The sequence below is a fragment of the Bos mutus genome, chromosome 10, assembly GCF_027580195.1.
Source record: "Bos mutus isolate GX-2022 chromosome 10, NWIPB_WYAK_1.1, whole genome shotgun sequence".
In the NCBI taxonomy this organism is placed as follows: domain Eukaryota; kingdom Metazoa; phylum Chordata; class Mammalia; order Artiodactyla; family Bovidae; genus Bos; species Bos mutus.
Window position 1 is genome coordinate 75,872,001 of NC_091626.1, and position 25,333 is coordinate 75,897,333.

Below are 25,333 nucleotides of genomic sequence, written 5' to 3' on the forward strand. Positions count from 1 at the left end.
CAGTTTATACTGATTAAATATATATTGACTCATAAACTATTACCATCGCATCAATTGTCACCAGATGCAAGCATATGTCATTTAAAGGTATTAACTATCATATAAAAATGGCAGCTTGGTTGTTTAGAAGGCCAAATCCGGTACCAGTCATTCCCCAATTTTCCTAAAGCATTAGCAATCTCTCAGAAAATGCTATCATTTCTGTACTAATCTGCAGCCAAAGGAGAGGAAACATCTTTAAACGGTGATTTATTTCCTTTGGTTAAACATTGCTATATATTCATGGTAAATAACAGATTTATTGATATGGAGAAAATGTGTCAGTGGGTTAAAATTTTCCATATTACTAGAAGATGGAAGTTAAGGTCAGCTAAATAAGCTAAGCTCAACAGAAATATCCATTAAAAATTCAAATGAATACAAATTGCTACTATATAAAACTTATGCCATCAATATCATCATCTATAAAAATGACTATCACTTTTGCATCACACTCCTTCTAGATGCTGTATCAGGAATGCTTTTTTTTTTTCATAAAGAACACTCTTTTTTTTTTTATAAAGGGCCACATCACTAAAGTCTGAATGAGTTATACCTCAAATATTTTAAGTTGCTAACAGAATCGACTCAAGTCTGGAGACATTTAAAAACCACCTTGCTCTAGAAATTAAAAAAAAGAATAAAAAACATGCTTTGCTAGGAGGAGGAGAGACATCTATTCTATATGTTAACTATCCTATCCGATTGTGTAGACACTGCCTAGACTATTAAAACCTGCTAGAAACTGATAGGCAATTGTTCAATGGCTGACTGGTGGCACACAGCAGACAGAAGCTATGAGAGAAGCCATCCTTACATGGAGCACTTGCTGCTACTGCAACAGTTAATGCTCACAGTACCGAGTCATCTTTAATGCAAACACACATTTTCTGCCTTCCTTCTATGTTTTCTATTATAATGCAACATGAAAACAGTGTACATTTCATTCCATCCCTATGAGGTTTGCATAAGCAGTTCCAAGTCAGACTAAATATTGTATTGCTCTTATTACGGTGGATAAATATTTTAAAGTTTAGGAATTAAATATTTTATTTTTTCAGTATGCTCTCTGCAACTATTAAGAACTTTTTACAGCTTCTTCATTCATGGGAAGTCTTTAGGGTTTCCTTTTTAAATGTAAGACTATTATTTGTTTCCCCAAACAGAAGCAGATAAGAGTTAACAAATAAGTTCAATAAATCACTTCGTCCTTAGTGTTAATAAGAACAGTATGCTTCTCCATATAAAGAAAGACTTCTAGAAGGCATGTATCTTTTAATATAATAAAAGTTTGCTAACAACAAAAATGAGTCAAGTAAATGTTACATCTTTAGGTATACAATCTCTCTCCTCATTTTTGTAACAGCATGGGTTGTCTTGCCATAAATCTCTGTACTTGACACAGGTATTATTTCTCACACTAAATTAAGACAACACATCTAAAGAAGAGCATGTCCTGAGCTGTTTGGTTGAAATTTCCCACAAAATAAGAGATCAAGAAGCTGTTTACTCATTTATTTTAAAAGAAACAGACTAATTAAGTTAACTGATTTATTAATACATGAAGTTCTCAGTCCAATTATTAAAAGTACAAAGAGACCAGGGAACAATTTAAATGTCTACTATACCTCAAAATCTTTTTTTTTTTTTTTAAGGTTAATTATAATTCTAAGCAGAGCCACTCTACACAGGCCCCTTAGGTTTTATGTAGGTTTAAATAAAATAACAACAATAACATTACCTCATTGGCTAGCTCCAGGAGCACTGGGGCAGCTCCATTTTTCCTCACTCCATTCAGATACCTAATAAGACAAAGCCAAGAGGTAAGGCAGTGACAAGAAAAGGCCAGCATGGACTTGTCAGCATCCCCTGTGTGTACATGTTTTTTCTGGGCAAATGCCACACTCAGCTCTAGTTCAAGTACGCTGTCACGGGAAAGCAGTGAAGGGAAAAGAATAACAAAAACGGCTCACCTCAAAACCACTGTTCACCTCAAAACCGCTGGCCACTAACTAAGCGAAGTCGGGGGCAGGAGGTCTGAGCATAGTCATCTTCCTTGTTTTTTCCTCCTAACGTGTAAGGTGAATACAGAGGTGATTTTGAAAAGAACTAACCCTATTACCCTGGCATTATCTATGCCATAACCACTTCCTGGGAAGGAAATAAGTTTACTCGTGAACAAAGTATCCATGCAAGCATATCATCTTTTGATTTACTTTTAGTTCATAGGGTTGGTTGGCACCTGATTAGGGAAAAAGAATGGAACAGACTTTTCATCAGTGGGTCACCAACCCTTTAACAGGCAACACAAGCCATCATCTTATCTGCTCTAGATTTCTGTCATTACCTCTAGCTCTCCTCGTCCCCTAACGCTACGAAAACAAAACAAAACAAAAAAACAAAAAAGTCCCCAAATTCATCCCAGACGTGGATGCCAGAGTGATTTTTTTTAGGACAAAAATTTGAACGTATCATTCTCCTTCTTAAAACATTTCAAAAGCCCCACACAAAAATCTCAAAATTAAATTATAATCACTTAAAAATTCTTGTAAGGTTCTTTGTAATCTGGTTCCTACCTACTCTCTTCAGCCAGCCTCGTCTCTAGCCACTGTTTGCCACTCTGACCTTTCACCTGGATAACTCAGAATCCACCTTGCACATCACCTTTTTCATCCACCACAACCAGGACTATGTGAAGTGTCCCTCAAAGTGCAATCGAGGAGCACCCTGTTCCTCTCTCCATCACTTAGCCCAGAATGCTCTATCTGCTGAGTTACTCGTCCACCTCAGACACATCCCAACTGTAAGGCTGAAAGCCTCATGAGGGTAGAACACTTTCATTTTATTCAGTTTACTATGTGTAGCACAGTTCTTGGCTTATAATAGGTAATTATATTGCAATACATATTTTTCTTTAATAAATGAGTAATTAATTAAAAACATTTTAGACAAGAAAATAGAATTAAGTATGAACATTTTCTCTACAGTGTACTGTTTGATTGAATAAATTAATAACATTTGTTCGATAGTAAAAATCAAAGTCGACAGATGAGGTCTTCTTTGTAACTGCCAGGAGAAAATACTAAATTAAATTATACTATTTTACATGTATGTTTATAAAGATGTATAATTTCCAATAAACAAAGTGGAATAAAGTCAAATTATTTAAGGTGGGTAAAAATCTCAGGATCATTACAACTTCAAAGTAATTCTAATAAATCCATTTTCATCTGTTGGCTCTTCCTCAGAAAAATTGTTTAGGAGTCTAACTGGGAAATAAGTACTTTCATTTCATCAAGATCAAAGGAAAAACAAAACAAAAATAAAAACTAACAAGGCAAGTGTGGTTGAGAGAAAGATCCTTGGGAAGTAGGTCAGCTAAGACCTTCACAATCAACTTACAGAATTTCCATTGCACTGATAGGCCTGCTCAAGAAACAACCAATCAGTTCCATCAAATTAGAGCAACTAACCAGATGCTTAACTAATCCATTAAGCATTCTGATTCTGGGTCAGGGTATTTAAACCTATAATAGGATATCTTTACAACTCTCCACTTAACATTCACTTATCCCATAAACATTTTGAGAGCTGACTAGTTGTCAGACCTTATTCCAGGTTCTGAAGAAGCAGCAGGGAGCAAAACTTTAGCTCCTACCATCACAGACATTATACTGCATGGAAAGACAGAGAAACAAATATATAGAATAATGACATATGCTACAATATAAGTTGGGTTTCCCTGGTGGCTCAGATGGTAAAGAATCTGCCTGTGATGCAGGGGATGCAAATTCGATACCTGGGTTGGAAAGATTCCCCTGGAGAAAGGAATGGCAACCCACTCCAGTATTCTTGCCTGGAGAATTCCATGGACAGAGGAACCTGGCAGGCTAGTCTATGGGGTTGCCAAGAGTTGGACATGACTGACTAACACTCTCACAATATAAATTAGATGGGCTGGTCAGGAAGTCACTCTCTAAGGAAGTGACACTGAAGTAGAAACAGACAAAAAGGAAAGCAGCAAGCCATCAGACGAAGGATATTCCCAACAAGAAAACAGTAGGTGCAAATGTCAGGAACGGGCCTGGGCTATCTGAGGGCCAGGAAAGGCTCTACTGCCACCAGAGCAGAACCTCTTCTCAGAGGTTGATCTGGAAAGAATCAAAGAGGACAGCTAGACCCCAGTTCATGTGGCCTGTGCCAGAAAACTGTCATCTTGAATCCAAATTATATGGCTTTACATAAATGCTGCATCAATCACTATCCTGGTAATAACCAATAGGATACTTCCATTAAGTTTAAAGAAACAGGAGCTGGTCAAACAACAATAGATGACACAGACTAAATGTCATCCTTCAGTTTGCCACAGGAGGACTAACAAATGTGTAACTTGTAGGTGAAACCATCCTTAAAAGACCTTCACAGAAGGTCCATTTTATGACTTTTTTTTAGTGTGAAAGAGCTGTTAGCATCTAAGATTAAAAACAATATGTACTGATTTCAAACATAAAGCAAAATTATCTAATCTTTAATATTTGTATAACAACTATTATGGGAAAACTTCAAAAACTACCAAAATTCTTCACTAAGCTTACATCTGAACACCACCTTTGTTGATCCCATATCGAAAAATCTCTGGAACCCATCTCCATGTCTGCAGCTATTTTCCCAGAGAACAAAGTAGCTGAGGACAGGTACTTGTGGTTCTTATACGTGGTTCCTAGCACAGTAGATGGGACACATTGAGTGCAAAGAAAACAGAGCTAATTAAACAAAAAAGTGGTTCAAATTTTCAGAAACTATTTGTATCATTTGATGTCAATATCATATTTGAACTAACCTTTTTTCCCATGTGAACACCAGAATAAAATCTAATTGGTCTGATTCTTCAAAGCTAATAAAGGTGGCCCCTCGGACAGTATGAGTTGAGAGAAGGGAGGTGATGAGAAACAATGCTTCTTCTAAACTTTGCTACTGATGAGGATACATGCAAATCTGACCAAGTTGTGAGTGTGTGTGTGTATGTGTACACCCACACGTGCATATAAGCCCGTGTGCACCGATCTAGAGAAATCTAAATAAATTTTACCAAGTATGTTTCCTGTTTAGAACTAAAATACCATCATACAGTGGGAAAGAATAGAAGGCTGTTTTCAATGTGAACACTCAAGCTGTGTCTATACACGCACAACATGAAGAACTGAGGATATTTCCTCAGTAATTCAAAGGGAAAATATTTTCTACTGGTGTCTGGATAATTTGAAATTTCAGTTGACCACAATGGAATCACACTGTGGACTATATGGTCTTAAATACAGACTTCAAATTCTGAATTGAGATCATCTCAATACTAGCAAGAATACAGAGACACAGGAATTCTCTGATACTGCTAGTGGAAATGAAACCATTACAACCTTTCTAGGCTGTAATTACATTATTTCTAGTTTGTATTACATTACAATAAAATCTTATGTTTTCATTATTTGCACCAGTAATTCCATCTACAGAAATATTGAGAAACTAATCCAAAATGCAAAGACTTAAGCACCATAATATTTATCAAAGCATTATTTATATCAGAAAAGTGGAAACATATATGTGCGACAGAAGAATGTTTCAATGAACTTTGAAACCTTCAGATGATGATGTATCAAAATGTTTACAAAAAGCTTTCTTCAAAACAATACTATGTTATACACACTTTTCCAAGTATAAAGTTCAGAATTCACAGCTGCATATATAGTATGACCTCATCTATGTAAAAATGGATTGACAGAAGCCCGAGAAGAAAAATACCAGTGGTTATCTATGGATGCCACAATTACAGGCAATTCTTTCATTTCTTTTTTATACCATTACACATATGCTTAATTTTCACAATAGGCAAGTATTACTTTTATTAAAAAAAAATAAGTTGGTAAGATTGTCAAACTGCTTAAGCGTGTTTTGATATAATTTTGCCTTTATGTTAATCAGCTGGAAAACAAACATCTTTTTGGGCCAATTTACCACACAGAATACAGAGACATTCAACCTGCACATTTAGAAGAAGAGGCCCATGAGGTCAAACCATCTGAAAAGTAACAACAAAGCCTGTCTCCAAGCACAAGATGTGGGGCAAAAAGTAAGGAAGTAGGGTAATAAAGTAAGAAACAAGTCAGACTGCTTTCCTATTAGTCTGTCCATTACAGCCTAACTTGAAGTTTTTTTCAAACATTGTGACTCCACAAAATTGAGATTCTTGTATTTAACTAAATTTAAAGAAACACAAATATGTTTCTGCATTTTCATTATTACCCACTCAACTGTTCCTTGAGTAACCATACTTAAAGGAAAGATTTTTGTTTCTGGTCTAAACTATCCAGATGACTCAATAAAGCATGTTCATACTTTAGAAATCAAATATACTCTAATGAACCTAACTTTTTTTAAAGTAGTATTTAGAGATCTTAGGAATCATCTAATTAAAATAGACTTTATACAATGAAAAAAAAAAAAAGATTATTAGAGGGCAGCCCCATGGCCTATTAGCAGATCTCCAAATTTTTAGAAAATGCTCTGTTCTCCTTTGTTGATGTTAACAGGGCCTTAAAGTCTGGATATAGAACCATACTTTTATATGAAAGCCTAAGACTATAAGTTTTATATAAGAATATACTTTTTGACACATGAACCACTTTTCAGTCTTTCTGTGGAGGGTCTGTTTGCCAAAGCAGTTGCTGGTTTCATGGCATTTTATGGGCCGTTCTCAACTTTATATGTATGATTTAGGTGATGAGTTTAATTTAGATGTTAATTTCACTGAGGAGATTATGACTTTTGAATAAGTCAATTCAAACTTTATAAACACTTCTTGGAGAGTAATTCTCCGAGACATAAAAGTGTCTGTGTGTGTTGGGGGGTAGGGGGTGGCCTGCAGGTATGGTGTGTATGCATGTATATTCCTTTAACAGACATTTCCACTCAAAACAGAACATATCTTTACCTCATTTGGCATAGTGAATACTTTTTTCAAAGCCTAACTTGAATAACTTTTCAATAAATATTTCTCAATTCTTTAAAAATATGACTTTACAGAAACACAATTCTAATATTTTATCTGTATATTCACTTAATTCATAGAATTTTCATGCATAAAAATCATTCATCTCAAGTCAGTGGTATCATTCTCACTATAGAAAGACTGCTCTGTCAATCTTAAGTATAATAATTTTAGATTATATTTCAAACAGTTTTCCTTTCCAATATGTCCCTAAAATACTTCAGAAAGCAACCAACAATTTCTAATTCAAACCATTATTATTTACCATTATAAGTTATTCACTCATATTACAAAGATAAGTTTTTTAAATTTTTTTTTTAAAAAAGGAGCTATTTTAAACACTCTTTTTGTTTCAGAACAAGAAAGGTTGGGAACTATAATAAATTAGGCTGAAATTCAAAGATTTCCTTTTAAAATATAAACCCCTCTTAAAATCTGACAGTTGTACATTATTATATATCTCCATTTGTCCTCACTTGATATATACTTTTCTTTTGCATTTCTAAAATGGCTAACCAATACCTACCATGCAAAATACAACTGGACCAAAATTCAACCTTACTTTCTAATATATTTTTCAACTTGCTGATTTACATGAGAAATAAAAATTGGCTTGAGAATGTTCACATATACACATAGATATACGTATGCATGAACATATGCATCTATGAAGGATATGCACTTACAGTAAATTTCCAGCATCCAACGGGGATTTTCTAATATTGTAACTTGTTTCTTACATACTAAAGATTTCACACACATGTAAATTAAGATAGTCTCACCATATTCTTTAAATCTATACAACATAGTATTTGAGAAATTTAAAAAATATACTTTAAGTCTTAAACAACTGACTTAAAACGTCTGGAATGTTACATAGAAAACCAATTTATTAACTTAATTTATTCATAATTATTATTACAATTAATAGGTATTATGATACCCTCTAGTGGGGCAGGCAGGTCATACCTCTGGTAATAACTTTCAATCGCTTCTGAAGTATGATGTTTGGCATGTGTTCTCTTAATATGTTTCTGAAACAAAATAAAAAAGATCTTTATGTTGTGTCACAGATCAGGTTCAAGAACAAAAATGACATATTTCTTGATCCCCACGTCTAACAAAAAGGGCAAACCGAATAGTAGTTTGGGGATTTGGGTGGCAGCGGATATTTTTTCCCTTCTACTCTATGAACCTATGCATTTAAATCTCTATTGCATGGCTGGGATGTCTCCAGTCTGTACCGCAAGGTACAGTATATATGTAAAAGCCAACAGGGTCATAGTAATTGAATCTAAATAAGTTTGCTTAGGGTTGTAGAGGGCAGAGAAAAACTTGTTCCCTCTTTCAACCTTTGTATTAATTTTCCCTCAATTCAATTCCATCTAAGTCCTCTGCAGTCTAGTTTTACAATCCAATTGCCATTTTTAACCAGGAAGAACATTGCTTAAAAACAACTTATTTGAAAACTACAAAAAGTAATTCCGTAGAGACTTGCCACTTGACTGACACCTGTCATCTCATGATAAATGACTCCATTTTCTGCCTCTCTTGCCTTCTGCCACTCCAGCAATGGTCATTTATCATCATCTCTGTCAGCAATGGAAAGCGGCACTGACAGTGCAAGTCAGCAAACATTTAGCACATGGAACCACGCAACACGGGGAAATTATTATTGTCAGAATAATAATGGTTTAGCATAATTTATTACAGGTCCACCAAATAAGCAAAGGCTAGATGTTATTAGACAGATGGATGGGTAGGCTTGGCAGGCCTCCACTGAGACGCAGGCGGTGCTTGATGTGGAAAGGAGAACATCCTCCAACCCAATCAGAGAGCTGGCAGTTCAATTACAAAGAAATAAAGGGACATTCATCATTCAATTAGGCACCTGTCAACCCTCACAAAGGAGAAAACTTCTAACCTGGTACTCCTGGGAGAAGATGCTCAGCAGAGTGGCCTGCGATTGACTGGAACAAATAAAAGAAGGACAAAGTTAATTACTGGAGTGCACGGCAAAGAAACAAAAGAGAAAGGAGCTTCAAAGGTAGGCCTGCTGCCCTGTAATCTAACAGAACATGAAAACAAGTGTGGAAAAGTTGTTCCAGATGAACACCTCAAACAAAGGCTTCCTGCTGCTAGGTCAAGGAGAGGGAGAAAGGGAAAGGGGGAAATACGGACCATCTCAAAGCAAACTATCATATGATTTGGATTTTCTTAAACTTCAGAATGACTGTAAATCATGTCTGTAGCATGCAGGTATGTTGAAAAGGGACCCAAGGTGGCAAAGTTTATTCCCACTGATAAATGATAAGAGTTAAATCCCATAAACAGTAGAAAACATGCAATTGATTCACTGGCAACATTCTGAAATTTATTTTGTTAGCAGGCAGGTGTCCTGTAGCTCTCTTCTGTAGCTCTCTCAGATTCAACGGGGGAGAAAACGCTGCGCTTTGCTACAAGTAGTGCACAGAGACCACTGGAACATTCCCACCGACACGGGCCTGCTTTGAATAGAGAAGCCTTCACAGCAGGAAGCGGGGTCCTTGAGGACATGGCTCCCTAAGACTGCCATAAGCCTTATTCATCTAAGACTCCACACAATCTCAAACACCTGGCAGTGAAGCAACCTGGAAAACATTCTAAGTGGAGATTTTCCTCTCACAATTGTTAACATTTAGAAATGGAACAGATTTTTTTTTCCTTGTCTAAAAAGCAATCAATAGCCCACTGCTATTCTTTCTGATTGCCCTCTGTAGATAGAGTTGCCTTATCATATGTTGAAAATGATTAGTTATTTCTGATATATTTTCCTACTAGAAGGTATCCAAACAAATTACAGTGCTAATAATTCAACTTTTATAGTACACCAAAGCACAGTGAGTAATTAAAGTTGTTCTATTCATGAATGAAACTGCTTAAGCTCATCACAGGTTTAGAGTATGAAATAAACACAATGACACTGTATTTCTTTACTCACTGTCAATATTGTCATCTCTTGCATATCATTATAGATTGGGTTTCTAACCCCTTTCCACTCTTATTGGCTTACAATAGAATATGTTTTTTTAAAAAAAGATGCCATAAATGTTTATCAAGGAAAATCAATAATTACTAAAGGACTGTTTTGATAACTCCAAAAGTACTGAGAAATGATTGAATAAAATTATAAATTCATTATAGTCCAATTTTTTTCAATGTCTCTTTAAAAATGGAAGCCACCTTTGAAAGAGCCAGTTTTCTGTATAAAATCTTCCTAGTGTGTTTGGCTTGCTTGAGCATCACATGCAAATCACAGACCCTAGTAGGGCTGTTGACAACCATCTCATGAAAAAAAAAAAAAAGGCGAAATTAAGCCCAAATCTTTATAAATGACTGAATAAGTCACAATGTTAGGTATTTATGTACAATAAATAGAGAGCTCCTCATTGCACAGCAAACTATATTTATCTTAACCAATTAATGGAGGGCAAAATGTCAGTGTCTCTGTGTCAAACAATATGATGGATATAAATGTGCATGTAACAGGCAAGTCAGGGACCAACGACTAACAAGGAAGAAACTAAACTGAATAAGACAAAAATATAATTGTAGATGCTCAGAAAGGGAAGACTAACAGACAGCTGGAGGAATAAGCCCAGGAAAAAACAATTCAAAGTGAGAAGTTCATCAAGAGTTGAAAGCACCATCCAAGCTGAGGGCAAGATAATGTCTTCAACCAGGAAACCATCTTCAAATAGCTTGTAATTCAATTCATCTAAAGTCATGGACATAGCCTATGAAGCAATGCATTTTCTCAGTGGCCAAGAGGGTTAGTTACAGTATAAATTCAACATTCCCTCGGTTCATTTCACAAAGAATATGGTTTTTAGCTAAGAAGTAAGAGAAGAGATGGTTCCGTGAACTGAAAGGCTTATCTTGAATATCACAGTCAGTTCCATCAGTAGTCTTCATTGAGCATCCAGTGTCCTGAGGTCATGTGTATGGGAAAACATGCCTCCAAAATGAAACATTTAAAGTGGACAGGAACTGATTTAGAGGAAACTTTCCACATATACATGCAAAAAAAGTAAAAAGTAAAATATTATCAAGCACTCACATATTTTTTAGGAATTAAGTGAAGTAAACCATACCCTGACTTCATATATTTCAAGACTGTATTGGCTTTGGAACATATACATGCCACTTAGGATATAAGTGGTTTCAATTTACATATTAAAAAATATAATCACTTAATTTGCATACATGCCCAAGATGGATTATGAAGTCTCTTCAAAGATAATTTTGTCTATTTTTTCCCCATACTATGCTCCCAGATTAAGCTCCTCATCCTGCAGGTGTCTGAAAAGAGAAGAGCGCTGAGTGGACTCCTACACAGGCTCTCTGTAAAACCTTGTCTGAGGTGTGTGACAAATGGCTTATGGAGCAGCAGAAGTCACACTGCAGCAATGGGGGAAAAGGACAAAGTCAACACACCGAGGACGATGCAACAGAAGATGGAAAGACCTTGGGCCCTTGAGGACACTGCTGAGCTGCTCAAGACCATAGAGTGAAGTGATTGCCTTCCACACTTCTTTTGAGTAATAACACGTCTTGTTTTGAAGGAAGGAAGGAAGGAGGGGAGGGAGGGAGGCAGAAGGGAGGTGGAAGGGAAAGAAGGAAGGAAGGCAAGAGAGGGGAGGGGAGGGAGGGAGGGAAGGTTTTATTTCCTATGTGCCCAGGGAGCAGGAGACATGATGGAAGAAGGGCATGGTGACAGGCTGCTCCATCATGATGGCACCTGCCCAGGATGCAGTACTCAGGAAGGACTGTCCATTTTTACACTCTGTAATTCTCTTCCTAACTGGCAGCTACTGTACTGGGCTTCCTTAAAATTGTTCCTCTGTCACTGTGTCACTAAACTGAGGTGCCCAGAGATCATAAATTGCTGTGTGTGAGTGACTTTTCCACACAGAATTTAAACACTGGCGGGATATTGTTTACCCTCATTTTATACTGCATTTTAGACTTCAAATGCCAGGTACTTAACGGGCAATAAACCAGGGCCCCATATTGTATTTAACTCCAGACCCATCCAGCTAAGATGCTCAGTAACCTGAAGGACATTAAAGAAAATGACATCAGGGGGTTGAATGGAAGTTTTGACAATCCCAAGTAGACTTAAAGCAAGCAGAACCTTAAGGAACACGATACCACACATTATAAATTCTTCCTTTTCTCAAGTGCCTAACCATCAAAAAAGACCATAAAAAAAGAAATGTTTTTATTTAACTTTCAAGTTCCTTTTGCTCTAGAACCTAGGATGCATCAGTGTCTCTAATAGGCTTGAAATCCTCTAAACAAGATCAATGTTATTTCTGGAACTCAGGAAGCAGTAAATCAAACTAAGGATGATAAAGTAAGATATTCCAACAAAGCCTTAGGCTTGCAGGCCTCACAAGGTACAATACAACCTTTCTAAACCCATGAAAGAATACAACTAAAACACTGGCTCTGTGTGGTCAGTGACTTAGTACTAGTCAAGGAAGCTTTTCCATAAAAGCAATGCCCTACCCTCCGTCACCGGCTTCCCTGGTGGCTCAGTGGTAAAGAATCCTCCCGCCAGTGCAGGGGACGCAGGTTTGATCCCTGAGTTGGGAAGATACCCTAGAGAAGGAAATGGCAACCCACTTCAGCAGTCTTGCCTGAGAAATCCCATGGACAGAGGAGCTTGGTGGGCTATAATCCATGGGGTCTCAAAAAAAGAGTCAGACATGACTTAGTGACTAAACAACAACACACTTATGTTTTATGTTAGTTACCTCAGTTGTGTCCAGTTCTTCATGAACCCATGGACTGTGGCCCACCAAGGCTCCTCTGTCCATGGAATTCTTTAGGCAAGAATACTGGAGTGGGTTGCCATTCCCTTCTCCAGGGGATCTTCCTGACCCAAGAATTGAACGTGGATCTCCTGCACCGCAGGCAGATCTTTACCATCTGAGCCACCAGGGAAGCCCACTTATATTTTATATATATGAAAAAAGTGGTTACTGTTCCAGGCACTTAATTAATTTTGCTAGTAGGTTAATGTAACTGCTAAGTCATTTCAGTCGTGTCCGACTCTGTGCGACCCCATAGACGGCAGCCCACCAGGCTCCCCCGTCCCTGGGATTCTCCAGGCAAGAACACTTGAGTGGGTTGCCATTTCCTTCTCCAATGCATGAAAGTGAAAAGTGAAAGGGAAGTTGCTCAGTCGTGTCCGACCCTCAGCGACCCCATGGAATGCAGCCTTCCAGGCTCCTCCATCCTTGGGATTTTCCAGGCAAGAGTACTGGAGTGGGGTGCCATTGCCTTCTCCAAGCCATATGCAAAACAGCTCCATCTATAGCAAGAGCTAAGAGTTATATCAACAGCTAGTTTGTGCTACACACTACACTCTGCCTTTTATTATACCCTCAAAGCAAGCCTCTAAAGTAGGTACTATTACTGTTCTTATTTTAAAGATGGGAAACAGAGGAAGAGAAGTTAAGGGAAGTATACAATTAAAGACCTAGGTAAGTGGGAGAACTGGAAATCAAAATCCAGTTCCGATTCCAGAACTCAAGCCCTTAATTCCCATGCTAATCTTCTAGTGTGTGCTAACACCCATTGCTTAAGGCTAAGCATTTATGTTACATTACCCTCCAAGCAACCCTTAAAGGTGGGCATTGTTGCTTTGGGACAGAAAATTGAAGCCACAGGAGATAAAGAGTTCTGATCAAATCCCACAGCTTTAGACAATATTCCTTAAAAAAAACAAAAAACAAAAAAAAACTTAAATTGCAGCCTTACTTTAATTAACTACATAAAAAAAAAGTTCCTATAGGAAAGAGTCAATGATTAAAAAATTATTGGGTAATTTTCATTATTCTTTCTGAGGCTAAGGTGTATTTTGTTATTAACAATCACACCATTGCCTGAAGTGTCTCTAGTAAAGTAAATGTTGCTCAGTCGTGTCCAACTCTTTGCGACCCCATGGACTGTAGCCTACCAGGTTCCTCCGTCCATGGGATTTTCCAGGCAAGAATCCTGGAGTGGGTTGCCATTTCCATCTCCAGGAGATCTTCCCAACCCAGGGATCGAACCCAGGTCTCCTGCATTGTAGGCAGACGCTTTACCATCTGAGCCACCAGGGAAGTGTCTCTATGTGATTGCAAATGTGTCTTTTGCCCAAATGCTATTTACTACATACAAAACAGCTTTAAATCCTTCCCTGAACAACACACGTTCAAACCCAATCAATCTTCTCTACAGAGGACAACACCCTCCAGATGTGTTAACTTCATTATATAATATTTAATGAAGTTTTCTAGTTATAAATAGAACATATTCTGTGTAAAATCTATAGACGTCTATCTGTGTTCCTGTGTTTTTTATTCTATGTCTGGTGTGTATGTGTGTGTCTATACACAAAAATAAAATTTCAAAAATTGTGTTTTAAACATACTTTCGTAACATACCTTCATTACATAAAATATTAACATTTATCTATTCCATAACACATTAATCTTTTAAAAATCATTTTTATTGTGAATAAGACAAACCACATAACCACTTTGATTACCAAATAGAATACTCCTGGGATCCGAAAAGGCATTCTGTCTGATGGGTACCCTTTCTCTCTCCAGATGAATCTGATCTAACACAGTGTGTATTCTTTTGCATCTGTCTTCTTTTACTCAATATGTCTACGTAAGTGACTCTTGTTAATGCTGCTGCTGCTGCTGCTAAGTCGCTTCAGTCGTGTCCGACTCTATGCGACCCCACAGATGGCAGCCCACCAGGCTCCGCCCAGGATTCTCCAGGCAAGAACACTGGAGTGGGTTGCCATTTCCTTCTCCAATGCATGAAAGGGAAAAGTGAAAGTGAAGTCGCTCAGTTCTGTCTGACTCTGAGCGACCCCATGGACTGCAGCCTACCAGGCTCCTCTGTCCATGGGATTTTCCAGGCAGAAGTACTGGAGTGGGGTGCCATTGCCTTCTCCTTGTTAATGTTAAGTACAGTTAATTCATTTCCATTGCTGTATGGTATATTCTATTGTATAAGTATACTCCACATTTATCTATTCAATTGACGAACCTCTGAACTGTTTCTAGTCTTTTGCAATGAGAATGATGCTGCTGTGAACATTTCTGCATGTTTTCTGGGGCATGTGTGTACACATTTCTGATAGGTATAAATGTGGAGTAGAATTCTGGACCATCTGATATGCAAATCTCTAGCTTTAGAGTATCTAACTGTGAAACAATTTTCAAAGTATTTGTAACAATTTTCAGCTCCTGCCAACACTAAATGAGAGCTCTCAATGCTAAACAGCCTTGTCACACCTTCAAGTTAATGGTTTGTATTTCCATTTTCTTTCTAGTGTTTTCTGGAGTGCTGAAATTTTTAATTTTGATGAAGTCCAATGTAGCAATTCTTTATTATTGTTACCTTTTATGTGTGTCGTGTGTCTTTTCTGAGACATCTTTGCCTATTCACAGTCATGAAGATAATTTTGCATGTTTTCTTTTAGAAGCTTAAGAATACTAGGTTGATGATCTATCTTGAGTTAATTAATGAACTGAGATAGGAGCCACATTTTGCTTTTGTTATTTTTGTACACATATCCAGTTGGTCACACCACCATTTACCCATGGACTATCATGTTACCTATGAGGAAACCAAATATCTAAGGGTCTATTTTGGGACTCTCTAATCTGTTCCACTGATTTATATGTTTATCTTTGCACAGATATCACATTGATCTGATTTACTTTTGGCAAAGTCTGTACATTTAAAGTATGTTCTAATATATTTAGGTTTAAGTTTATATCTTACTGAAAGCTAATTTTCTTAGTCACCATACACTTCTTTTTTTGTATTCTTTTATGCTGAAGCTGAAACTCCAATACTTTGGCCACCTCATGCAAAGAGTTGACTCACTGGAAAAGACCCTGATGCTGGGAGGGATTGGGGGCAGGAGGAAGAGGGGACAACAGAGGATGAGATGGCTGGATGGCATCACCAACTCGATGGACATGAGTTTGGGTAAACTCTGGGAGTTGGTGACAGACAGGGAGGCCTGGTGGGCTGCAATTCATGGGGTTGCAAAGAGTCTAACACTACTGAGCAACTGAACTGAACTGAACTGAAAGTGATTTAGTACTTATTTTTCATTATTTTCCCTGTCAACTTGGAAGTTATATATTCTTATACTATTAATAGTTATCCTGCATAAACACATGCCCAAGTTAAACTTGGTGATTAACTGCTGCCTGGACAATACAAAAACTTTACATCACTATCTATACTTCTTCCATTCTGATATATAGGACATTACTGACATTGTTTTAATTCTACATACATCTTAAAATTCACAAGACACTGCTGTTGTTTTATAAAGATTCTGTTCATTCTGATATACTCACATATGTACCATTTCATTGCCCTTCCTTCCTTTTCCATCTGCAATAACCTTCTTCTAATAATTCAATCAATGCAGATGGGTTGTGATATCAAATTCTGGTCTTTTAATGATAATGTACCCTATGTCTCTATCTAGTTTTAATATTTTTTTAAAAAACTTCACTTAGGAGTTTTAACTCTGGCATTTAGTAAACTCCTGCTTACACTTTGTTGCACTTAAGTACATGACAATTATTTTTTCAAACTTGCTTTAACACTTTTTCTCTCCTGCCCAAGACTCCAAATGAGTCTGTGTTAACCTTCCCTCCTGTAAGCTCCATCTCTTATTCTCTCTTCATATTTTATATCTTTTCGTTATTCTGTATTACATTATGGGTATTTCCCTCTCATCTATCCTCCAGTTCACTATTTCTCTCTTCAGTAATGTCTACCTTGCTATTATATACATCCACTGAATTAAATCCGTCCAATTTCAATTACTGTGTTTGTAGATACTCTACTTGATTCTTTTTCAAGTAAGTTCCCTACAAACTTTCAATCTTCTTTTTTAACATCTTGAATAAGCTACACTTATAAAAATTCTGTTTAGGTAGTTCCAATCGCCAGAGCCCTGATAAGTCTATTTCTACAGTTTTCACTGGCCTCCATTTATGTTGTCACGTCTTCTTACGTGACTGAGTATCTCCCTTGATGTGCCACACTATGTGAAAAATTGCTTTATGAAAAATATGAATATGCAAATGGTTAACTGTCTCCAGTGGGGATTCTGATTTGATTCTGGGAGCGCTAGGAGTCTAGGATCACCTTCGTCCAATTACACGTATTAAATTTTTAGGCCAATGAGGTAAATTTGAAGGTAAAATACAGTAATGTAGAGCCCTTTTACTTCCAGTGCACATTAACTCCTAGGATATAGTCTTTTAGGGGGAACCCCCAACACCTAAGAAAGAGAATGAGATGGTTGGATGGCATCACTGATTCAGTAGACATGAGTTTGAGCAAATTCTGTGAGACAGTGAAGGACAGGGAAGCCTGGCATGCTGCAGTCCATCTGGTCACAAAGAGTCGGACACAATTGAGCGACTGAACAACAACAACTCAATGACTGGGACATTTGCAAGAGTTCCCACCTCTGGTAGACCCTATATCCAAGGATCTCTAAACCTTGTCTTCCAGCTCTATAAAGCTGTCAAAGGTTGTGTTCAGGACTTGGCTAGACTATATCTGCTGAAAAGGTAATTAAGTTAGAATTCAATGCTTAAACCGTTAGTCCCCCAATCCCTTATTTTAAAAAATTAAGGCATTACTAACTAACCAATAAATTAAATAAGAAATCACAATGGAAATAACAACAACAAAACATAAAATTGAGCACTGACAGTAGTGCATTTCAACAGTTGAGGGAAATACATTGCATTAATTAAATATAAGGGGGAAAAATAAACATTTTATTCTAGGAAGTTCTAGCAAACTGAAGATCCCAGAAAACAAAAGAGGAAAAGAAATAAAAGAATCAGAAAGGAAAGAAAGAAATCAAAGCCTCCCTATTTGAAGACGAGAAGGCTTAGAAACAACAAGAGAATCTATAAACAAAGGTTTTAAACACTAATAAGACATCTCAGAAAAGTAACTGGATATAAGATTAATATAAAAAGGAAATAAAATTCTTATAAAACAGTAAAATTAAATTAGCAAATAGAATAGAAAAATGGATCTCATTCACAATAAAAAAAAAAAACCATAAAGTACTGACATATATATTTAACAAAAATGTGTAAAATCTTTGAAGAAAACCATAAAACCTCACTGAAGAGTACAAAAGAGTTCCTGATGAAGAGATAAGATATTTTCACAAAGAAAATTCCAAGAGTAAAAAGATAGTATTAATTAAAGTGTTAATTCTCTATATATTAATCTATGATTTTAATTAAAATCCAACCAAATTCACTAGTTTTCTGGTGGAATGTGATAAATTTATCTTAAAACTCAGGAAGAAGAATCATGTCAGAAATAGTCAATAAATTCTGAAAAGCAAAAATAGTGCTTTCTTACTCTATCAGGTACCAACATGGATTATATTTCAAAAACATTTACCAAAAAAAGCATGCTATAGAATTATACACATATTTGTTCCCACTTATATAAAATATAAGAATAGCAAAATATAATTACCTTTTTGCTCATGGACGTTTATGGATATAGCAAAAGAAATACATGAGGCTAAAACATTGAACTCAAGAAAATGGTTACCTCAGGTGAAAGAGAAGAGGAAAGAAATCAAAGTGTGATACAATTTTTTTAAAAAATAAAAATCTTAAAGGCTATAAATTGTTGATACCATCAGAATATTTCATTTCTGTAAAAGTAAAAAGCATCTGAAACAAATATAAACAGAGGTAGATTCAGAGTTTATTATACTATTCTCTACTCTCTGTATGCTATATTTCATAATAAAATTAAATAAGTAGGAGAAGAATAATGAAAAGAATTGAAAAGGAGCCAGATAAACTGATCTAAGTTTTTTTTCTGCTCTAAGTCCTGCCCTAATCTAAACGTTCTTATTTAATTAGAGGCTTAAGTATCTACACTTTTTTCCTAATTTGGGTTTTAACTTTTTAGAATGAGCCATAACATAAACAAGATAAAGAATAAGAAGCCTGGGTGAAAGACACTTAATTTTGTTTCCAAGACTAGATATTGGGTCATCTTCCTCTAAAGCAATCCCAATGACTTCAACACAATGTAACAGATATAGTACAGTACAGTGTTAGTAGCTCAGCTGTGTCCAACTCTTTGTGATCCCACGGACTGCAGCCACCAGGTTCCTTCCTCTGTCCATGGAATTCTCCAGGAAAGAATACTGGAGTGGATTGCCATGCCCTGCTCCAGAGGATCTTCTTGACCCAGGGTTTGAACCTGGGTCTCCCACACTGCAGGCAAATTCTTTACTGTCTGAGCTACCAGGGAAGTGCTGTACAAAATACTTATTGATTCTTTCTTCCTGTAATGATTTCTTCTTTCATTCGTTAATAAGTCAGCTAAAACTACATAATTAGAAATCCTTAAATCTGTAGTAATTTTATTATGATTGCTAGAAAGAGTAAAAGAGAAAGAGAAAGTTAACTATAGATAATCTGATAACACAAATGCACTCATCCCACATGCTACTAAGGTAATGCTCAAAATTCTCCAAGCCAGGCTTCAGCAATACATGAACCGTGAACTTCCAGATGTTCAAGCTGGTTTTAGAAAAGGCAGAGGAACCAGAGATCAAATTACCAACATTTGCTGGATCATGGAAAAAGCAAGAGAGTTTCAGAAAAACATCTATTTCTGCTTTATTGACTATGCCAAAGCCTTTGACTGTGTGGATCACAATAAACTGTGGAAAATTCTGAAAGATATGGGAATACCAGACCATCTGACCTGCCTCTTGAGAAATCTGTATGCAGATCAGGAAGCAACAGTTAGAACTGGACATGGAACAACAGACTGGTTCCAAATTAGAAAAGGAGTACGTAAAGGCTGTATATTGTCACCCTGCTTATTTAACTTATATGCAGAGTACATCATCAGAAACGCTGGGCTGGATGAAGTACAAGGTGGAATCAAGATTGCCGGGAGAAATATCAATAACCTCAGATATGCAGATGACACCACCATTAGGTCAGAAAGTGAAGAAGAACTAAAGAGCCTCTTGATGAAAGTGAAAGAGAAGAGTGAAAAAGTTGGCTTAAAGCTCAACATTCAGAAAACTAAGATCATGGAATCTGGTTCTATCACTTCATGGCAAATAGATGGGGAAACAGTGGAAACAGTGGCAGACTTTGTTTTGGGCTCCAAAATCACTACAGATGGTGATTGCAGCTATGAAATTAAAAGATACTTACTCCTTGGAAGGAAAGTTATGACCAACCTAGACAGCACATTAAAAAGCAGAGACATTACTTTGCCAACAAAGGTCCATCTAGTCAAGGCTATGGTTTTTCCACTGTCATGTATGGATGTGAGAGTTGGACAATAAAGAAAGCTGAGCACCGAAGAATTGATGCTTTTGAACTGTGGTGTTGGAGAAGACTCTTGAGAGTCCCTTGGACTGCAAGGAGATCCAACCAGTCCATCCTAAAGGAGATCAATCCTGAGTGTTCATTGGAAAGACTGATGTTGAAGCTGAAACGCCAATATTTTGGCCACCTGCTGTGCAGAGCTGATTCATTTGAAAAGACCCAGATGCTGGGAAAGATTGAAGCCGGGAGGAGAAGGGGACAACAGAGGATGAGATGGTCGGATGGCATCACCGACTCAATGGACCTGAGTTTGGGTAAACTACAGGAGTTGCTGATGGACAGGGAAGCCTGGCGTGCTGCAGTCCATGAGGTCGCAAAGAGTTGGACGTGACTGAGTGACTGAACTGAACTGAATCTGATAACAGTAGCCTATATGTTAAGATATTTGTAATCCTTCCCATGTTGGTTAAAACTCAACTTCCTTCCACCTCTGCATGAAGTATTATCTAATCTATCTTCCATCCTTTCCTCTCCTCTGGCTATTCTTCGTTTACTTCCGAGCATGCTTCTGTCTTCTTAAGCCACAACCTGCCTAAGGTTCAAACTACTGTCCACTGTTTCCGTTCACTACCAAATGTTTTTGTCTGGGGGGTCTTTGTTCAATAAATCTTATTCAGCCTCCACCCAATGGCAATCTCACTTCTACCCTCACTTGTTAACTAAAACAAAGATACACAGAGACTTTCTCACCACCAAACACCAAAGACATACTTCTTACTTTAGCTGATCTCATTGCATTATTTTACACTATTAAATCAAGCTATTTTAATGAAGGGAATCCTTTAAGAGACATAGACCAAGGCCAACCCTCTCATTTTAAAAATGACAAAAGTAAAGGTCATAGAGATGAAATCACTGCCCAAAGTTACACAAAGGATTATTTTACACCAGGTACCTGTAAATCTAGGAAAAAATAAGTTGTGCTACAAGCAGGACTTAGTGGAGGAATACTTAGCCATGTTATCTTAATAGATGAGAATATCACATATTTTCAATGCAGTTTTACTATTTAAGTCATCATAATGTTTCTGTGACCAATGTGTATAAATTAAAACACAAACAAATCAAAAAGCAAAATATAACACAAATTATATCAGCAGTAGACCCCAACCCCCAAGTTCCCACTTTTTACCACCAAAAGATAAAATGAATAAGAGATCAAAATTCTGAATTTTACTTCTCAATGACAGTTCTTTTTACTATAAATGCAAATTTTATATGATCTTACAATGTGGAAAGTGATTCTTTTTCCAGGTAATGTGCACTTCCCCTGACTTAGGACCATTTGTTAGCCCTTTGGAATACTACTTTTCTCTTATAAATTTCTCATGGACATTTTTACATATTCCACAGTTATTTTTTAAACAATAGGGAGCATCAAAAGTTGTACTGTTAAGGAAGCATGGTAGGAATTGTCTTTATTCCTGAGGTGCTTAAATTCTAATTGGAAAAAAAATCATACTTGAAGTCTCAGTTTTACCATCTGTATACAGATTCCATGACTTTAGAGTCCATTTTCACCTTGAAAGTTTCTGTGATTCTTATCAGTTCTACAACTCCAAAATTTAGATTTCTTAAATTTCTCTCTGCTTACAGCCCTAAAACTTTTAAATATAGCTTATCAGAAAACTGTGCCTTGGTTCTCATAATAATGACGTGTACTCGTGTTGACACTGGACACTTCTGTATGGGCCTAATATAGCAGGTCTATTCTAGGTTAATAGCTAGAGTGATTAAATTGTTTATTAAGACTTCTAGGCATTTAAAGTAATCAGACCACAGTATGAGAACATGGGAGGAAAATAATTAACTCCTTTCATTCACTATTGATTATAAGGTACCACATCTCCCACTAGAGGTTAAATAATCACTTCATGGGTCTAGCACCACAACTATTTCATTGACGAAATCCCAGTCTCCCACAAATTACCTTATTTTTTGATTCAGACTGAACACACATACTTAATGAAAGAATCAACAGATCTTTGCCTGAAACGCTGATTTTTAAAAAATATGTGTGTAAGTATATAAATACATAAATAAATATAAATATTTAACCTCACAATTCTCCAAGTACTGACAGACTTTTTCTTTCTTTTTTTTTTTTTTTTTTGAGAAGGTCTCTAGTTCCAACTAGGTAATCCCAGACAAGTATGTCATCAGGACCTATAACAACATCTCTCTGCAGCAACTTCAAATCGAATGTTTTACCTGGCTCTCAAGATTTTTCATCATGGTGGCCAATGTTGAGGAAAACAGAGGTAATCCTTACTCTTAAAATAAGTTTAGTTTTAGAAAAATATTTGTCAAAGGGGTTAAAAATACAAGCCTTAGACCAAAAATAGCACCCAGTAACACTGTTCATTTTCCTCAGTAAAACTGAGTGCTGAAAAGATTACAGATTCTGACCAACCTTTAGATAATTTTCTTAAAACAGTTATTTATCAAAACCAAGTGAATTAATTTCACTCTCTGAAGTCTTTACTGAAAATTAAAATTTAAGAAGATATACAGATGGCTAATAAACACATGAAAAGATGTTCAACTTTTATTAGAGCTCATTATTAGGGAAATGCAAATCAAAATTACAATGAGGTATCACCTCACCCCAATCAGAATGGTCATTATCAAAAAAATCTACACATTCTGGAGAGGGTGTGGAGAAAAGGAAACCCTCTTGCACTACTGGTGGGAAGCTAAATTGATACAGCCACTGTGGAGAACAGTATAGAGATTCCTTAAAAAACTAGGAATAAAACTACCATATGTCCCAACAATCCCACTACTGGGCATATACCCTGCTGCTGCTAAGTCGCTTCAGTTGTGTCCGACTCTGTGCGACCGCATAGATGGAAGCCCACCAGATTCCCCCGTCCCTGGGATTCTCCAGGCAAGAACACTGGAGTGGGTTGCCATTACCTTCTCCAATGCATGAAAGTGAAGAGTGAAAGGGAAGTTACTCAGTCGTGTCCAACTCTTCGTAACCCCATGGACTGCAGCCTACCAGTCTCCTCCACCCATGGGATTTTCCAGGCAAGAGTACTAGAGTGGGGTGCCATTGCCTTCTCTGAGGAAACCATAATGGAAAAAGACACATGTACACCAAAGTTCATTGCAGCACTATTTACAAGAGCTGGGACATGGAAGCAGCCTAGATGTCTGTTGACAGATGAATGGATAAAGAAGTTGTAGTACATAAACACAATTACTTAGCCATAAAAGAACATTTGAGTCCGTTCTAATGAGATAGATGAACCTAGAGCCTATTATTGGAGAAGGCGATGGCACCCCACTCCAGTACTTTTGCCTAGAAAAATCCCATGGATGGAGGAGCCTGGTAGGCTGCAGTCCATGGTGTCTCGAAGAGTTGGACACGACTGAGCGACTTCACTTTCACTTTTCACTTTCATGCATTGGAAAACGAAATGGCAACCCACTCCAGTGTTCTTGCCTGGAGAATCTCAGGGACGGGGAAGCCTGGTGGGCTGCCGTCTATGGGGTCGCACAGAGTCGGACACGACTGAAGCGACTTAGCAGCAGCAGCAGCAGCAGCAGAGCCTATTATACAGAGTGAAGTAAGTCAGAAAGAGAAAAACAAATATCATATATTAATGCATATATACGGAATCTAGACAGATGGTACTGATGAACATATACGCAGGGCAGGAATGGAAACGCACACATAGTGAACAGACTTGTGAACACAGTGGGGGAAGAAGAGGATGGGATGAATTGGGAAAGGAGCAGTGAAACATATACATTATCATGGATAAAACAGAGAGCCAATGAGAATTTGATGTATGACAGGCAGGGAGCTCCAACTGGTGCTCTGTGACAACCTAGAGGGGTAGGATGGGGTGGAAGGTGGGAGGGAAGTTCAGGAGGGAGGTAACGTATGTATACCTATGGCTGATTCATGTTGATGTATAGCAGAAACCAACACAATATTGTAAAGCAATTCCTCCATTTAAAACTAAATACATTTAATAATAAAAAAAATTTACTAAACATCCTACCATAGTAAAACATTTTAGTTTGCTATGACTGCTGTAAGAAATAACCATGTATTTGAAGAAGGGACCTTTGAGAGGTAATTACGGTTAGATTAGGTATTGAGTCCTTATGAGGCGACTAGTGACCCTCAGAGAAGAAGAAGAGGAAAAGAGAGATCACTCTGAAAGCATGCACCAAGGAAAGGTCAAGTGAGGACACGGAGAAGGTGGCCGACCACAAGCCAGAAAGAAAGTCCTCACCAGGACCCGGCCAGGCTGGCACCCTGATCTTGCACTTCCATTCTCCAGAACTGTGAGAAAATAAATGTCTGCTGTCTAATCCATTCAGTCTATGGTATTTTGTTATGACAGCCCAAAATAAAGTAGACATTCAAGGTCCTTTCACAATAAGGCCGCACTTTGAAAGCTAATGATTGATCACTCACTTCTCCAAGAGTCCCTGATAGCTAGCTAATTCTTCAAATTTTAGGTCTGGGTCAGGCTCTCCTGAGTTCTTTCCTAACTCTGAGTCTCTTCCTTGGGAAATAGATTTCTAAAAATGTCCCCACCCCTTTAAAAATGCCCCCACATCAGCTTATTACTTATACTGAGTTTTATGAAACAAGTTAATTTTACTTCATGTTGCCCAACTTTTTCCCCTTTGAATTTCAAATATTTTCTGGGCTTGTTTATACAGAAAATGCTAATGCTTTGAATGGATCTCTTTTCTCAGGGAATTTCTTAGTTTATGAAATCCTGCGAGAATA

General features: G+C 37.2%; 1 protein-coding gene and 1 non-coding gene across 9 annotated transcripts in view; both read right to left on the bottom strand.

The window, feature by feature from the left end:
* The window catches only part of CDIN1 (CDAN1 interacting nuclease 1), a 235,667-nt gene that overhangs the window by 170,144 nt on the left and 40,190 nt on the right, over positions 1-25,333 (bottom strand). For 6 of the 8 annotated variants that reach the window (XM_070378257.1, XM_070378261.1, XM_005904111.2 and 3 more), the window contains exons 2-4: positions 9,006-9,051; positions 8,051-8,115; positions 1,781-1,841 (exon numbers count right to left, since the gene is read on the bottom strand). In XM_070378257.1, coding sequence (XP_070234358.1) covers positions 1,781-1,841; positions 8,051-8,115; positions 9,006-9,051 — 172 coding nt within the window. The remainder of the gene's footprint in view (positions 1-1,780; positions 1,842-8,050; positions 8,116-9,005; positions 9,052-25,333) is intronic. The other 2 variants (XM_070378260.1, XM_070378258.1) reach the window with 1 other exon arrangement.
* TRNAC-ACA (transfer RNA cysteine (anticodon ACA)) lies at positions 14,164-14,235 on the bottom strand. Its single transcript has one exon. It is a non-coding gene; the product is annotated as a tRNA-Cys (tRNA).